The sequence below is a fragment of the Arvicanthis niloticus genome, chromosome 14 (assembly GCF_011762505.2).
Source record: "Arvicanthis niloticus isolate mArvNil1 chromosome 14, mArvNil1.pat.X, whole genome shotgun sequence".
NCBI lineage: Eukaryota > Metazoa > Chordata > Mammalia > Rodentia > Muridae > Arvicanthis > Arvicanthis niloticus.
The window spans coordinates 1,353,224-1,371,666 of NC_047671.1; the positions used below are offsets into that span (position 1 = coordinate 1,353,224).

Genomic DNA, 18,443 nt, shown 5'->3' on the forward strand with positions numbered 1-18,443 from the left:
CCCCACTCCATAGCCTTGCCTATCTCCCAGGAGGCCTGTTCTAACCAGGGGCACAGGAGGACTGCTCTAACCAGAGACACAGCACTGCCTACCTCCCAGGAGGCCTGCTCTAACCAGAGATACAGAGCTCTACCTGCCTCGGTGAAGGCTCCTCCACTCTGGGAAATCCAGAACAGTTAACACCAGAGACAAACAGATGGTTAAAGGCAAAAGCATTATTAACAGAAATCAATGTAATTTGGCACTATCAGAACGGAGCTCTCCTACAGAAGCAAGCCCTGGATACCATAACACACCTGAAAAGCAAGATTCTGACCTTAAACCCCTTCTCATGAAGATGATAGAAGCCTTTAATGAGGACATAAATAATTTTTTTAAAGAAATACAGGAAAACACAAGCAAATAGGTAGAAGCCCTTAAAGAAACCCTTAAAAAGAAAACAAACCACTTAACTACAAGAACTAAAAGAAAATACAAAGAAACCGGTGATGGAAATGAACAAAATAGTCCAAGACCTTAAAAAAAAATGGAAATAGAAAAAATAAAGAAAAATCAAAAGGAGACAACCCTAAAGATGGAAAACCTAGGAGAAAGAACAGGAACTACAGATGCAACCAATACTGACTGAACACAAAAGATAGAAGAGAGACTCTCAAGTATAGAAGATACCATAGAAGATATTGATACATTGGTCAAAGAAAATGCCAAGTGTAAAAAGTGCCAAACTCAAAACATCCAGGAAATTTGGGACAACATGAAAAGACCAAATACAAGAATAATAGGAATAAAAGAGGGTGAAGATGCCTAGTTCAAAGGGCCAGAAGTATCTTTTAAAGATAATAATAATGATGATAATAGGAGAAAACTTCCCTAACCTAAAGAAAGAGACAGCCATAAATGTACAAGAAGCCTATAGAACACCAAATAAAATTAGGCTAGAAAAGAAAATCCTCCTGTTACATAATAATTAAAACACTAAAGTATAGAACAAAAAAATAATATTAAAATCTGTAAGGGAAAAGGGGCAAGTAACATATTAAGACATACCTATCAGAATTACACCAGACTTCTCAACAGAGACTCTAAAAGCCAGAAGATTCTGGATAGATGTCATCCAGACCCCGAGAGACCACAGATTCCAGCCCAGACTACTATACCCAGAAAAACTCTCAATCGCCATAGATGGAGAAACCAAGATATTCCATGACAACATGAAATTTAAATATCTTTCTACTAATGCAGCCCTACAGAGAATAATAGATTTAAAAAAAAAAAAAAACTCCAACACAAGGATACACCTACAAAAACACAAGAAATTAATCATCTCACAACAAACCCAAAAGAAGAGAATTACACAAACACAGTACCACCTACAACAACAAAGTAACAGAAACTAAAAATCATGGGTCATTAATATTTCTCAACATTAATGGACTCAATTCCCCAATAAAAAGACACAGGCAAAGAGACTGGATAGGTAAACAGGATCCATCATCCTGAGGTATACAAGAAACACACCTCAACAACACTACCTCAGAGTGAAAAGCTGGGAAAAACTTTCCCAAGCAAACAGTTCCAAGAAAGAAGCTGGAGTAGCCATTGTAATAGCCAATAAAATAAACTTACAACCAAAAGTAATCAAAAAAGATAGGAAGGACACTTCATATTCATCAAAGGAAAAAATCCACCAAGATAAAGTCTCAATTCTGATCATCTATGCCCCAAATGCAAAGAAAAGAAACTTTAATAAGGCTCAAAACACACAGTGAACCACATACAATGGGAGACTTCAAAACCCCACTCTCAACAATGTGTAGGTCATCAAAACAGAAACTAAACAGAGACAAAATGAGACCAACAGAAGTTATGAACCAAATGGATTTAACAGATCTCTATAGATCATTTCACCCCAAGACAAAAGAATATACTTTCTTCTCAGTACCTCACGGAACCTTCTCCAAAATTGATCATATAATTAGGCACAAACCAAGACTCAATAACTACAAGAAGATTGAAGTAATCCCATGCATTCTATCAGATCACCACAGACTAAGGCTGGACTTCAATAACAACAAAAACAACAGAAAGCCCACATACTCATGAAAACTGAACAACTCTCTACTCAATGATAACTTGGTAGAATTAAAGACTTTCTAGAGTTCAATGAAAATGAAGGCATGACATACTCAAACTTACGGGATACAGTGAAAGCAGTGTTAACAGAAAAATTCATAGCACTAAGTGCCTTCATAAAGAAATAGGAGAGATCATATACTAGCAACTTAACAGCATACCTGAAAGCTCTAGAACAAAAAAAAAGGAGTAGATGGCAGGAAATAGTCAAACTCAGGACTGAAATCAAAATAACCAAAGAAAGTCTAGTTCTCTGAGAAACTCAACAAACCCTTAACCAAACTAACTAAAAATCTCAGAGGCAGTATTCAAATTAACAAAATCAGAAATGAAATGAAAAACATAACAACAGAAACTGAGGAAGTTCAATCATCAGATTTTACTCCAAAAGCCTATATTCAACAAACCTGGACAATCTAGATGAAATGGATGATGTCTAGGCAGACACCATGTACCAGAGATCAGGTAAACTACCTAAACAGTCTTATAAACCCTAAGGAAATAAAAGCAGTTACAAAACAAACAAACAAAAAAAACTCTTAACCAAAAAAGCCCAGGACTAGATGCAGAATTAGCCCGGGATTAGCACAAAATTCTACCAAACATTCAAAGAAGAGCTAAAACCAATATCCTCAAACTATTCCACAAAATAAAAACAGGAAGATCACTAATTCATTCTATGATGCCACAGTGTAGGCTTTTATTTTTTTTTTCTCAAACCCTGTTTTTAAAATATATGTACTTGTTTTAATAAATCACCATTTCACTTGTGTCTGCTTCAGCAAAATGTACTTAAATGTTTTAACCTCCCTTCTAGCCTATCACCCACCAGAAGTGATAGAAAAGAAAGATTATTAGGATGGGGGATAGGGGGTGTCATCTAGATGGAATATTATTCAGCTAATAAAAACAAGGACATCATGAATTTTGTAGGCAAATGGATGGAACTAGAAAATATCATCCTGAGTGAGGTAACCCAGATCCAAGAAGACATGCATGATATGTACTCACTGATAAGTTCATATCAGCCAAAAAGTACATAATACCCATGACACACTTCACAGACCCTAAGTTAAACAAGAAAGAAGACCCAAGGTTGTTTAAAAATCCCACTTAGAAGGGGGAACAAAATAATCATAGGAAGCAGATGGAGGGAGGGACATGGGTGAGAGAGTGAAGGGGGAGGGATAAAGGGGGCAGCATCAGGTATGGGGGGGGGGAGACAAGAGAGAGACCCAGAGGGACAGGAGAATGAATGGAAATATGCAGCTGCCAGGGCTGTGAGGAACCTCTAGAAAATCCCAGAGACCTGGGATGAGGGAGGCTCCTAGGACCCAATGTGGGTGACGTTAGTCAAAATGCCCAACAATGGGGATATGGGAACCTAAGAGACCACCTACAAAACCCCCAGTGGAGGCATGGAGACATCAATCTACCTACAAAACATTCAACCCAAAATTGTTCCTGTCTAAAAGAAATGCAGGGACAAAATGGATCAGAGACTGAAGAAATAGTAACGGTGACTGACCCAACTTAGGATCTATCCCATTGATGACACCACTCTGGACACTATTACTGATGCTATACTGTGCTTACAGACAGAAGCCTAACATGCTGACAGGCTCTACCATCAGCTGACTGAGAAAGATGGACATACTCACAGTCAAGCATTGAACAAAGGTCAGGGACCCCTACGGAAGAGTTAGGGGAAGGACTGAAGGAGCTGAAGGGGATTGCAACCCCATAGGAAGACCAGTATCAACTAACCTAGACCCCTGGTAGAGACTAAGGGGATCTAGAGCTACCAACAAAGAGCTGGTCTGCAGCCCTGGAACTTATGTAGCAGAGGTCTGCCTTGTCTGTCCTCAGTGAGAGAAGATGAACCTAATCCTATAGAGAAGTGATGTCCCAGGGTGGGGAGATACATGGGGGTATGTACTCTCTCAAGGGGAAGAGGAGGAGGAATGAGAGAAAAAACTTTTTAAAAAAAAATATTTATCTTTAATCTTTTTATTTTTTTAAGATTTATTTTTATGTATATGAGTACAGCATAGCTGTCTTCAAACACACCAGAAAAAAGCACTAGATCCCATTACAGATGGTTGTGAGTCAACCTTGTGGTTGCTGGGAATTGAACTCAGGACCTCTGGAAGAGCACTCAGTGCTCTTAACTGCTGAGCCATCTCTCTAGCCTCAGGGGGAAGAACTTTTTGAAGAGGAGAAAGGAGAGAAGCAACATTTTGAATGTAAATTAAAAAAAAATTTAAATGCATTTTGTTGATAATTTTCAAAAGTCAGCAAAAATAAGCTATGCTGACAGAAATGAAAACAGGATCACATTTTGGAGTAGTAAAAAGTAATGAAGAAACATGAAGGAGTTTCTAACCTAGGAGTATCAGCCATTATCTTTATCTGTACAGTATTTTCTAGTGCTTACTGAGGAAGAAATGCAAGGGTTGTACATAATTTCCTGTACATTATATAAAGAAAAATGGCATATATTTTCAAGTTCTAGATGATCATAAAATCAAATTCAACACATGAGCTTGATTATATCCTGAATTTTTAAACAGTGAAAAATTATTTCTAAAGCTTATTTTCAAATGGTTGAAAATAGAGATTCTATGTGGAGGAAGGGACAGCATTGTGAACAATGACTCAAGGCTGAACGGATGCTGGCATATAGCTTTCCTGTAAATTTGCAGGAAATGGAAGTGAAAGGTGATTAGAAAGAGCTGTACTCATGAACCCTCCAAAGAATCCCGCTGAGGAAATTCTGGAATTCCTGCCAATGATGAGACTGAAACAATTATAGACAGCAACTTCCCCTTTGTAGAACAACAGTTTATTAGTCATAAAAATAAGATAAATTCTTTACCTTCTAAAGACTGAAACAGGCAAACTGAAGACTGATGACAAAGAAGGCTTATTAGAAAAATTATCCGACCTATAAAAAGAAGGAAAAATGAAAACCTAGTAGGCCAAAGTTCTGTGAAGTACAGTCCACTCCATCCTTACACAGTGCACTTGAGATTATTACTAAGATTATCTAACACTCAGTATAGTCAAGTGTTTGCTACCACCTGAATTGAAAGTAAATTGTGTATTTGTTTGTAGTTTCATATAATAAGCACTCATATACCAAAGTGGATATACTAGCAAGTGAACTCTGGGACCCCTCCTACTGATGCTTCTTGAAGTCACATTAATCAGATACTATCATTCTAAACATTTCCTATTCTTTTACATAATAATTTTTAAAGTATACAAAGATGAAAATACATACTAAAAACAAATCCAAGACAAAAATCACTGTGATAATTTTTTTTTTAATTTTATACTTAATTATGCTCAAAAGAGTAACTCAGGGTGACTTTTTGAACCCATGGGTTTTTAAGTCTCATTCAAACCAAAGAGCATAACTCATGTATATGGCATGGAAAGAACTCAGTGCCCTGCTGTAGGAATGCATCACACCTTAGATAACTCAGGGAAAAAAACACAACAATAAAAATCCTTGTATCTCACCACATATCCATTCTTGATACTTCATCGAACAACAGAAGACAAAATAATGCCCCGACTTCAGCCACCACTGTACAATCTTCATGAAATATCAAGGAAACTGAGGGAAAGAGGAAATGAAACTTCATAAAATATTCAGCTTTAAAATGTCTTAACTTCAAAGAAAAAGAAAAACTAACATATCTAAAACATGGTCTCTCAGGCTACCAAATGTGTGAGAATTACCAGGAAGGCATATAAAACAGTTCCTCAGTCTATATAAGTAATGTGCATTTCTAACACATTCCCAGAAAATGCTGACAATACTGATCCAGAGCCACGCATGCACACTTGTTCACTAAACACTGTCCAGCTGCAGGTGATCTCAGCAAAGAAATCCAGGTCAAGGGATGTTTTTGTCAAGTTATATAATTCTAGCTGAAGTTTTCTCACTAAAGATCCTTTATAATTTTGGATCTTAACAACAAACATGGTCCTAGAACTTGGACTTAATCCTAAAACGGTGTGCTTAAGCTATATTATTCTGCCTTTTACTCATTAAGAGAAGATGTGGGTAAAAACATCCTGAGTTAGCAGGTAATAACACTAGCTCCACCTCACACTAGTTCAGAAGGCTAGTCAAAGTCCTTTGCCATAAAAAATGCCTCATCTACTTCTATACATTTTTCACTGTTTGAAAACTAAGAAATCCTGAACAAATTGGAATAGTAGTTATATCGTCTAACAGGAATAAAAACAATGCAGAATCTTCACATTTATAGAAGCACAAACAAGAAATCTGTATTTTAAAAATATATTTTTCCTAATTGAACAAAAAGATAAATATGTAATTAGCATGACTAAAAATACAACCTAAAAAGTAAAGAAATAAGAATCATATAAAAATGAACTAATATTTAAATAACATTTTCCCTCAGTAGAGACAAAATAGTTTGGAGTATGTAAATACTAAAAAAATTTCTGAAATACAACTGGCTATAGTATGATGTTAAAACAGATTTGGATCCTCACCTTAAATTTTATTTCCATTAAAATTAAGCTTATTGGAGCTTTATCTGCTTAAACCTTTACTTCTTAGCCCCCCAAGCCAGTCCCCTCTTATCACATGATTATACCCCCTCATTTTATCTTTTACTCAGGTAGCAAAATGTCATGCACATTTTGGTTTGGTTATCTTCTCCTCCATAGCCTTATTTTCCCATCCCCATTACTCTACAACCTATTTGAACTATTATTTTTATCTACAAGGAAAATTTTAAATGAGATACCAGTAATAGCAGATCAATAAATTTCTTCTGTGAAGAAATTGGCCCAAAAAACTTAAGCATATTCAAGAGTAAGGGTAGCAGTTCTTTATTATTATTATTTTTTATTGAATATTTTATTTACAATTCAGATGTTATCCCCTTACCCCATCCCCCCACCCCTCCAAGGAACCCCATCCAATCCCCCCTCCTCCTGCTTCTATGAGGATGTGCCCCCAACTAAGCCCCCCAACTCCCACCTCCCCATCCTCAAATTCCCCCCCACTGGGCATCCAACCTTCATGGGACCAAGGATCTCCTTTCCCACCTATGCCAGACAAGGCCATCCTCCCCTACATATATAGCTGGAGTCATGGGTCCCTCCCTATGTGCTCCCAGGCTGGTGGTTTAGACCCTGGGATCTCTGCTTGGTTGGTATTGTTGCTCTCCTCATGGGGTCACAAACCCTTTCAACTCCTTCAGTCTTCTCTCTAACTCCTCCATTGGGAACCCCATGATCAGTTCGATGGTTAGCTGTGAGCATCTGCCTCACATATATGTCTGGCTCTGGCAGACCTCTAAGGAGACAGCTATAATCAGGATCCTGTCAGCATGCACTTCCTGACATCCACATTGTCTACCTTTGGTGACTGCACATGGGATGGATACCCAGGTGGAATGGTCTCCAGACGACCCTTCCTTCAGTTTCTGTCCCACACTTTGTCTCCATATTTGCTCCCTTGAGTATTTTGTTACTCCTTCTAAGAAGGACTGAAGCACCCACACTTGGTCTTCCTTCTTCATGAGCTTCATGTGGTCTGTGAGTTGAATCTTGGGTTATTTCAAGCTTCTGGGCTAATATCCAACTATCAGTGAGTGAATACTATGTGAGTTCTTTTGTGATTGGATTACCTCACTCAGAATGATATTTTCTAGTTCCATCCATTTACCTAAGAATTTCATGAATTCATTGTTAATAGCTGAGTAATACTCCATTGTGTAAGTGTACCACATTGTTTGTATCCATTCCTTTGCTGAAGGTAACAAGGGCATATACTCTACTATGTTCAAGGGTAGCAATTCTAATGACAGTGCATGCATAAGATGATAGACAAGATGATTTTTGACAATATAAAATCTGAAACAAATATCAGTAATGTGACAAATGCAAACAATAAAACAAAAATACAACATTTTTCTTTACGTATAGTAAAAAACAGAGATGATGAAAACCTATAGCGTTTTATTTTGCATAGCTCTATAATGTCTGGAATTTTGCAATGGGGATATGTAACTTTGTTATTTAAAAAAAAAAAAAAAAACAGATAAAGAATTTGGAGTTCTTCTCCTGTCTCTACTACATATCTGGTGTTATGACTATGCCAAAGCCCCCAAGTCCCTGTGAGACCTTGATCTCCTCCCTCTATAATGGTAAAATGAATGTTATCTTGTGGGGGATGTGGGAGTGAACCTGATAGAAGAAGTGGAAGAGAAATCAAAGCATCATAGGCTCCTGCCACTCCTCCAGGAGTCCTGATCTGATGTACATGGTACATGAACTAAGATGGCTCCCAGCATACTGGTGAATCAGAACAGAGGTTTTTAAATTATTTTTCAAAGACTTTAACTCTCTAACAGTCCATTTGCTATGCTTATAACGCTAATAAAAGGGCCTACCACTGCGCATAGAACATAATATGTGCTTCATAAATGCTTACAGGAAGTTTCCTGGCAGAGTGGCTGGTTAAAAAAATGAAAATTCCCCTGTATATACATGACAGAGAACAATTGCTAAAAATATCAAAAGGACACAGCTTATGTTGCCATGGAAAGTGCTTTTGAAAGCTAGGGGCATGGCTCGCTCGCACAACACTTGTCTAGCACACACATAACCTCGGCTTAATTCCAAACACCATCCCACACATGCAAAAGTGCTTTAGTATCTACGAGATACTCATAAGTGCAGTATTTAAATAAATTAAAAGAAAATGGGTAAATGGGGGACTAAATAAAATTAAAAGAGTTTAATAATTATTAACATGAATAAAAAACTGGAAGCTAGGCACAGTGGAACACACCTGTAATACTAGCATTCAGAAGACAGAGACAGGCTGATCACTTCAAGTTCAAAACCAGTTTATAGTAAGTTCTAGCCAAAAACGGCTACACAGAAATAACCTGTGTAAAAAAATAAATTTGAAAAAGAAAGCAACAAATGAAAAATAATTAAATATTTTAAAGGGGGAAAGATGAAATCAGAAGTCTATATGTGCTATTCCTTCAGGTGATCACTACATAAAGATCTATAAAAAAAACTCATAGTCTACTAATATCATTTTATGAACTTAAAAATGAGGGTTTTTTTTAAACCTGATTTGGACTTTCACAAATGTTCTTAAACTGTGTCCTATTCATTTTGTAACCAGATTATCACTGAGAGGAAAATGCTAAAATAAAAGTATTTTATATTATATATTCTAATATAAATCTCCTCTCATCAATGCCTAACCGGTCACAAAATATTGAGATATTTGACCAAAATGCCTCTTTAGAATAATTAAAAGCAGTGAAGTGAAGCTGTAGGAAACGCAGTGCTTGTAGAACACTGTGCTGCTGGTCAGCATTGGGTGAGAACCTGACTAGACTAGACAGAACCAAGGCAGCCTCTGCTGGATCTGCGGCAGAAACACAGACAGAATCTAAGGGACTCGTGCCCTCTGCTGGCCTGCCTTCAGATCCCTTTGCATGATAAATTCAGTCTACGTTCTGGTCCTCTAGAGAGCCGTGCCTCATATTAAAAAACTGAAGTTTGTATTAAAAGCAAATGATAAAAAGAAAGAAGATAAACCCATATTTTCTATCTAAATATCATTATCAATAATAAAAGCTGAATTTATTTTTTAAAAGCACATTTTTAAAATGCTTCTTAAAATTATGTACATAAATTTTAAGAGTAAGTCACTCAGTGTGATAGAGTTGAGTCTCCAATTTCAATCCAGTTTGATCTCACATGCAAATGCCAAACAAAGGTGCAAGTGAAAACAGAGGTAGGACCCAGACACTAAGGAAAAGGAAGAAAAAGCAGCTGGCCTTGCTCTTCACAGCCAACACTTGCCATGTAAGTAGTAAACTCCATATTAACAAGCAGGTGCAGAGACCAATCCAAGCTCACTCAGCATTTCTCAGCTGCTGCCTCCTTAGGCAACAGCACTAAAAGGGACATTTCCATACAAGCATTACCGGCTTTTCAAGAGTACTTTTTCCGCATAATAAACAGTAAGGAATGCTATTCTCTTACTACAATGGGAAGTAAGTTTTACCTCCAGTCAGAGGATGAACACATAAAGTTACAGGTGGAGTCCTTCAGGCACTATTCACTCACCTCTGAGTAACAGAGTCAAGAGAGAGGCCTGCTGTGACAAGGAAACACGGATAACCGGGTCAGCATACAAAACCTTCCTCAGGAGTGTGAGGCATGGCTGAATCAAGCATTCTATAACCTGCCAGAAGGAAATGAAATAAAATATACCACATTATCTTATTCTAAGTTTAATTGCGTTCTCATTAAATCATATAAAACTAAAATGAAAAGATGTTAAATAATACGTTTTCAAAATTACATTAAGAGTTACTTTAAACACTGGGCTGGAGAGATGGCTCAGTGGTTAGGGAACACTGTCTCTTCTTGCAGAGGACCCAAGTTCAATTCCTAGCACCCATAGAGTGGCTCTCCACTGTGTATAACTCCACTTCTAGGGAATCCAGTGCCCTCTTCTGGCTTTCATAGGCACCAGGCATGCACATGATGTATAGACATATATCAGGAAACGCTTATACCCATAAATTAATGATTATTTTAATTTTAAAATATTACTTAAAAATAAAAGCAACATTAAATATACTTCTCTTTATAAAACTAAGCTTAGTTCTCCTTTACAAACCATTTAGAAATAAAAAAAATTTTAAAAATGAGTAAGTATCCCTTTTGAGACTAAAAATCCAAGTATTCTCTCTAAATTCAATTCCAAACAAATTAAATCAACCTATTGGGCTGGAGACATGGCACAGTGGGAAAATTACTTTCTTTGCAAGCAGAAGGACCAGATATGATCCCTTGCATCCATGGACAAACAATCTCAGTACAGTAAAACAGAGCTTGGTGGATGAAGACAGATGGATTCTGGGAACTCCTAACTAGCTAGCCCCACAAAAACCCTGAGTTAATTACACATTCAATGAAAAACCCTATCTCAAAAATAATATGGAGAGGGAAAAAAGAAGCTATCCAGTTTTACTTTCTGGCCTCCACACATTCATGTACAGGCAAGTACACCAACATGCATATATGCATACACCATACAATGCACGCATACACAAACATATACATGCACACACATACCCACAGAGGCATGCAGAAACAACCTCTCTTTACAAAAAAAGTTAACCTATAATAAATGTTCAAACTTTATTGTCTTACCTTGCCATCTTGACCCACAAATTCATTTAAATATCCAATAATCTTCTCAATTAGGCATAACTTTTTCACCACTGTATGCATTTTAATATCTACAGGCAAAACAGTATTAATAGTTAAATAAGTGTTTTGTGGCTTTAAAAACATTTTGAAATATATGAGACAGTTATGTACACAAATCTCTAGTTACTAAAAATAGGGTATACCTAAGGCTGAACTTAGGAAACAGTATTTTTATGAATTTTTTTATGAATTTGTGCACTGTGAAAACATGTAAGTTACAAGCAAATCTGGAATCTATTCCCATGATGAAGGAGGGAGAGGGAGAGAAGGAAGTGGTGGGAAAAGGGAGGGGGAGAGAAATGGGGATGGGGAAGGCAGGTGTGCAAAGAGACCCAGAGGGCCAGGAAAATGAGTGGAAATCTGCAGCTACCAGGGGTCAGGGACTGGGAAGAATCTTTAGGAAGTCCCAGAGACCTGAGATGGGGAAGGATCCCAGGAAGCAATGCGGGTGAAACTAGTCAAGATGCCTAACAGTGGGGACATGGAGCCTTTAGAAGTCACTTCTTGCAACCAGGCAGGACGCCCAGTGGAGGGAAAAGGACACCAATACACCCACAAAATTTTAGGCCCCAAATTTATCCTGTCTAAAAGAAATGCAGAGGACTGGTAAGATGGCTCAGCAGTTAAGAGCACTGACTGCTCTTTCCGGAACTCATGAGTTCAAATCTCAGCAACCATATGGTGGCTCACAACCTTCCATAATGAAATCTGATGCCCTCTTATGGATGTCTAAAGACAGCTACAGTGTACTTACAAGCAGGACCTAGAATGGGGCCCAGAGCAAGCAGGGCCGAAGCAAGCAAGGCTGGAGCAAGCAGGGCCAGGGCCGGAGCAAGAGAGAGAAGGGAAGGGTTTTAAAAAAAAAAAAAGAAGAAGAAGAAGGAGGAGGAGGAGGAGGAAAGAAAAAGAAGAAGAAGAAGAAGAAGAAGAAGAAGAAGAAGAAGAAGAAGAAGAAGAAGAAGAAGAAGAAGAAGAAGAAGAAGAAGAAGAAGAAGAAGAAGAAGAGGAGGAGGAGAAAGAAGAGAAGAGAAGAGAAGAGAAGAGAAGAGAAGAGAAGAGAAGAGAAGAGAAGAGAAGAGAAGAGATAAGATGCAGGGACAAAGATGGAGCAGAAACTGAAGGAATGGCCAACCATTAACAGTCCAAACTTGAGATCCATCCTACATGCAAGCACCAAGCCCTGACATTAATGATACTGTTAGGCTTACAGACAGGAGCCTAGCATAACTGTCCTCTAAGAGGCTGACTGAAATAGATGCAGATACCCATAGTCAAACATTAGACGGAGGTCAGGAACTCTTATGAAAGAGGTGGGAGAAGGATTGAAGGCCCTGAAGGAGACGGGAACCCTACAGGAAAACCAACAGAGTTAATTGACCTGTACCTCTGAGAGGTCTCAGAGACTGAGCCACAAACCAAAGCACATACACAGGATGGACTGGTATCTCTGGCACATAAGTAGCAGAAGTGCAGCTCAGTTTCCATGTTGTGTCCCCCAACAACTAGAGCACGTGGGGGATGGGAAAGTCAGAGGTGAGGATGCTATCCCTAAAGGATGTTAGCCTGACTATGGTATCCGTTCCCCAACAGGGCTGCCTTATCTGATAGTCACTGAGAGAGGATGCTCCTACCCTGGCAGAGACTTGATGAGTCAAGGTGGGGAGATACCCAGCAGAGCCCCACTCTCTCAGAGGAGAAGGGAAGAGAGATGGGATGAGGGTCTCTGTGAGGGGAAGAAGGGAGGCAGTGTTTGATGTAAATATATAAATGTATAAATAAATAAATATTTAGAAATCAAATTAAAAAATCAAACTACAAAAATAACAAGCATGAAAACTATTTTAGATACTAAGTAGAACTAGAACTTTAAGAATGCAAATGAATTATTTTGATTGTACATGGTAAATTTTTTTCTCTATATTGTTTCATTTCTTCTCTTTCCCAAATAGTTTACCTCAAAATAGTTAGAAATCTCCATAAACTACTATATAGATATGGGTTGAACATGAACATCAGCCTATTAATAAATGATTTTCATTCTCAAGTTATTAATAAAAATATTTTAAAAATTAATGTATTATATATTTATGAAAAAAGTTGTAAGCCTATATTCAAATATTTGAATGTGTAGAAAAAATTTTAAGATTTTTGTAGAGAAACACACACGAACATAGATGCACACACAGATGTTACTAGAGCCAGAAATGCTAGATTTGTTATAAATATTGGCAACTAATTTACATGTAGATTTTCTCCTCTATTATCACTATTAAAATCATAGTCATCTTCATACTGTGATATAAGTATCATTATAGCTAGCTTTATTGTTAGTCTTAATTCCAGTTAATTAGTTAATTTCCAGTAACCACAGTATAGGGTATTTTTAATCTCTGCTTTTGAAATGTTAGTAATATTGAAGTCATATCCTAAAAAAGGTTCTTCAATTTTTAACAAAAATTCTCCATTCATTTATGCATCTAAAAGCAGGGCTACAGGCAGGCCAGGCTGGCCTTGAACTTATCCTGTAGCTGAGAATGACCTTGAACTCCTGGTCCTCAGGTCTCCAAGACCTAAGAACTGGGATAACAGGTGTGTACCACCATACCCAGCTCCTTCTTTCTGCATTTTGAAATACAGTCTCTTTAAACCCAAGCTAGTCAGAATCATTCTGCCTCAGCCTTCTGAGGCTCGTGATTATAGAGGTCATACCAAGCTTCCACATTTTTAGAGCCTATTTTCCGCAATCTATATTACTGTTATTAAAACCACAGACAGGACTCGGAACAGGGTTACATAAAACACAGTGCAATGCCCTAGTTAGTGTTACTGTTGCTGTGAAAAAAAACCATGAACAAAAAAGCAAGTCGGGGAGAAAAAGCTTTATTTGGCTTACACTTCTACACTAAAGGAAGCCAGGACAGGAACTCAAACAGGATAGGATCCTGGAGGCAAGAGCTGATGCAGAAGCTACGGGAGGGGTACTGCTTTCTCGATTGCTCCTCATAGCTTACTCAGTCAGCTTTCTCACAGAATCCAGGACCATCAGCCAAAAGAGGCACTCCCTACAGGACATGGCCCTCACACGTCAATGACTAATTAAGAAAATGTCCTACAGCCAGATCATATGGAGGCATTTTCTCAATTGAGATTCCTTCCTCTCAGATGACTTTAGCTGGTGTCAAACTGACATAAGACTAGTCAGCACATGCAAAGTCTCTCCAAGATGATGATTTCTTATCTTTGGCTATACATCCAATGATGAGCTAGGTAGATATTATAGCAGTCCAGTATTGAAGTCTTTGAGAAGCTTGCATACTGTTTTCCATAATGGCTACACTACCCTATCAGTAACATAAAAGGTTGAGATTGAGCTCCTGTCATGCCCAACCATGACAGTAGGTGCTTTCTGTTTTGTTTTTGTTTGTTTTGTTTTTTTCTCTGTTTGATAGCAGACATTCTAACTAGAATGTGGTTTTGATTTATAGTCCTATAATAATTAGTGGTGGGAAACATGTTTTCCTATACCTGTGGCCACCTACATGCCTTCATTTATAAAGTGTCTACTTGGGTATTCAGACAATAATTTAGCTGGATTATGTCTCCATAAAGAAAATTTTAAAATGAAATTTAAAAAAACCAGGAATATGCTGATTATGTATTTTTATCCCAGGGCCAATAATCTTAAGATACCTGTGGAATACTTACTATATGTTTTTTCAGTATATAAATGAAAATTAGCTTTCTTTTTTTTTTTTTTTTTTAGAAGCATTAAAGTACATATCAAAGGAAAAAATAAATACTAACAAAGACTGGAAACCTATACAATAGTAATAATACAAACAAAGCAAACGGTATTTTTTCCTAGTTTATTTTTAAACCACACAAATACTCTTTCTAAACAATACGCCATACATACATACACTTACAATGTAGTTTTTTCATTTTATTTTATGTGTATGGGTGTTTCATCTAAATGTATATTTGTATAACAACTATATGTTGTATACCAACATCCAGTGCCCTGAGAACAAAGAAGGCATTAGATCCCCTGGGTCTGGATTTTTGGATGGTTGTAAGCCTCTGTATGGGTGCTGGGAACCTAACTCAGGTGCTCTGCAAGAACAGTAAATAAATATTCTTAACCACTGAGTCATCTCTCTAGCCCACAATGATTTATTTTCAGTCTTACCCAAAAGTACTGTTTGATTCACTTCTCTGAGCAACATGTACAAATCAAAATTACCATATGCCAATAAATTTTAAAAATATATAAAACTTTACACTCATAATTTTATTAAATTTTATAATTTAATATTTATTTGATAATTTGATAATGCCCCCAAATGGCATTCTATAGATCAAAGAACACCTCAGAAGATAGAAAGATCTCCCATGCTCATAGCTTGGTAGGATTAACATAATGAAAATGGCCATCTTACCAAAAGCAAACTACAGATTCAATGCAATCCCCATCAAAATTCCAACACAAGTCTTTACAGACATGGAAAAAGCAATTCTCAACTTCGTATGGAAAAATATTGACAATGTCCTTAACAAGCAAATGTTTTGTGAAGAACTGAATAGTAAATATTACATGTAAGGTCTATCACACATCCTTGAGTCTTGGTTTTAACAATTCCAAACGTATAAAAAGGCACTCTTATCTTCAAGGTGAAAATAAGTCAGAGGCCAGAGAAGGTCTATGAACAGCCATCTGATAACCAAGATTACTACACAGCAATCTCAAATCCTGGGTCAGCAACAATCACTGTCAAAAAACCAAACCAAAACAAAACAAAAAACCTTCATTACCTTGCATTATCACAGCTAGTTGCTCTGCAGCTGACTTTCTTAAAACAAGATCAACATCATCTGAGGTGAAGATTTCATATACCTTTTTAACAGTCTCCAACTGAAAATCAAAAAATATACATTTTCACCTGTTTCCAATTCCAATAGAATTTTACAGTTCATGCCATAAAAACAAAAGCTTACAGTCAACTATACTTAAATAAACATTTATATATAAGTTTGCAACAATGATGTGTTAAACTTAGAAAGAAACAACTATCATGTTCAAATAAGCTTCTCTTTTTAATGAACATTATTGCTAAAGTTCATAAGCCATTAATCTATTAGCACCTTGAGAATATCATAGAAACTTCCAGGTTTCCTAGCATTTCTGTGTTATACCAGACTAACCTGAAACAAACAACTCAGACCCATGACTCAAAAAAGATTTTCTCTCAGTCCTGTAAACCACCAGCTGCAAACCTCATGGCCCTCTTCCCATCTCCCACTGGACACAATTCCAGTAGCTTTAGCAGCCAGAGATCGGCTTACTTCAAAGCCAGAGTCTGAGACAGCAAAGGCAGCAATATAAACAGAACAGAAGCAACATTAATTTTTTTCTTGCACCCTTTGCTACATTCTACTCAGTGACAGCTAATCTCAGCTGTCAACTTGACACAGGTAGGAATAGGAAATTTCATTTGAGGAATTAGTCTATATATATATAGTCAGATTAGTCTATAGGAAAGTCTATGGAGCATTTTCTAAATTGCTGATTGATGATGAGGGCCCAGGCCACTGTGACTAGTATATCTCTATGACGATGGGCCTGAACTGTATAAAAAAAATCATCTGAACTCATCCTTGGGAGCCAACTAATAACCAATGTTTATCCATGATTTCTGCTTTAAGTTCCTGACTTGACTTCCCCTAATGATGTACTAATCTGTAAGATGAAATAAGCCCTTTCCTCTCTAACACAAACACACACAGACAAATGTTATATATTTTAAGAAATTAACTGAAAAAAAAATTTAAAAAACAAAGCTGGAGAAATAATTCAGAGATTAGGAGCACACACTACTCTTCCAAAGGACCTGAGTTTGAACTCCAGAATCTATATCAAGTAGCTTATAGTCATCTGTAAACCCAGCTTCAAGGAATCCAATGCCGCCTTCTGCCTTCAACTGGGCACTGTGGATATATATATTTTTTTTCATGGATTTTTGTAATAAAAAATAAATTAAAATTCATCATAAAACTTCTCACTGTATTCAACTATAGTGCATTTCAGACACTCCATGAATAACTTGTATTTCCAGCACATACACTCAGTTAAAGAAGGTAAAATCCCTGGAAGACAACAGGTACTCAAGTGACACTTGCCCAGTAAGCAAACACATCCAGAAGCCAGATCAATACAGAATGCATAAAAACTCGCCCCAAATTAGCCATCTCCCTTTTTATGCACACACATCCTGAAAAACATTACATAAAATACATGCTATATAAATGTGTCAAATTACCACACAGTAATAAACTCAAAAGTTAAAATTACCTTAATAACTAGTTCTCTTCTGTCATCCAACTTAAGGTCAATAGGTTTTTTCACAATAAATAGATTAGTAACTCTGGAGAGAACTCTAGCATCTATGAATGGGCGTTTTTTATCAGCCCCTTCTTCACTGGTAAGATGAAATGCTAAAAGTTTTAACGCTAGTGAACGAACCCTAAAAACAGAAGTATTTAAGTCAATATTTTATAGTATGTAAATATCTATAAACAGAATTAGAATTACACATAATTATCATAATAAAGTATAACTATATATGTATTGCCATTATTAATATTTTCCTGTTTCTACAAAAAAACTTTCATATAGACCTATTTTCATATGGAGTCAATATTGTTTTATGAAATGACATCAGAAACTCAGAATACTTAATAAGAACAGTTGGGTAGAATCACAGAGTTTTAAAACAAAACAAAAACAAAAAAGTCAACTTCAGGAGGTTAATCTCCATGTCAGATTTGTGGCCCCTACTGCCCAAGAGTGTACAAAAGAATCTTTCTTTTTTTTTATTGGATATTTTATTTATTTACAATACAGATGTCATTCCTTTTCCCCATTTCCCCTCTCTAGAACCCCCTATCCCATCCCCCCTCCTCCTTTATGCTAATACCATTTTAATTACATCAAGAGTAGTCCCGGC

The 18,443-nt window shown here is 36.9% G+C and overlaps 1 protein-coding gene across 6 annotated transcripts in view; it reads right to left on the reverse strand.

Annotated features, from left to right (window-relative positions):
• The window catches only part of Rttn (rotatin), a 164,236-nt gene that overhangs the window by 94,538 nt on the left and 51,255 nt on the right, over positions 1 to 18,443 (reverse strand). For all 6 annotated transcript variants that reach the window (XR_013103594.1, XM_076912332.1, XM_034518621.2 and 3 more), the window contains 6 exons: positions 17,789 to 17,960; positions 16,252 to 16,351; positions 11,380 to 11,468; positions 10,285 to 10,402; positions 5,662 to 5,758; positions 5,012 to 5,080 (listed from right to left, as the gene is read on the reverse strand). Coding sequence is in view for 5 of the 6 variants with exons in the window: in XM_076912332.1 (XP_076768447.1) it covers positions 5,012 to 5,080; positions 5,662 to 5,758; positions 10,285 to 10,402; positions 11,380 to 11,468; positions 16,252 to 16,351; positions 17,789 to 17,960 (645 nt within the window). In the remaining variant the exon portion in view is untranslated. The remainder of the gene's footprint in view (positions 1 to 5,011; positions 5,081 to 5,661; positions 5,759 to 10,284; positions 10,403 to 11,379; positions 11,469 to 16,251; positions 16,352 to 17,788; positions 17,961 to 18,443) is intronic.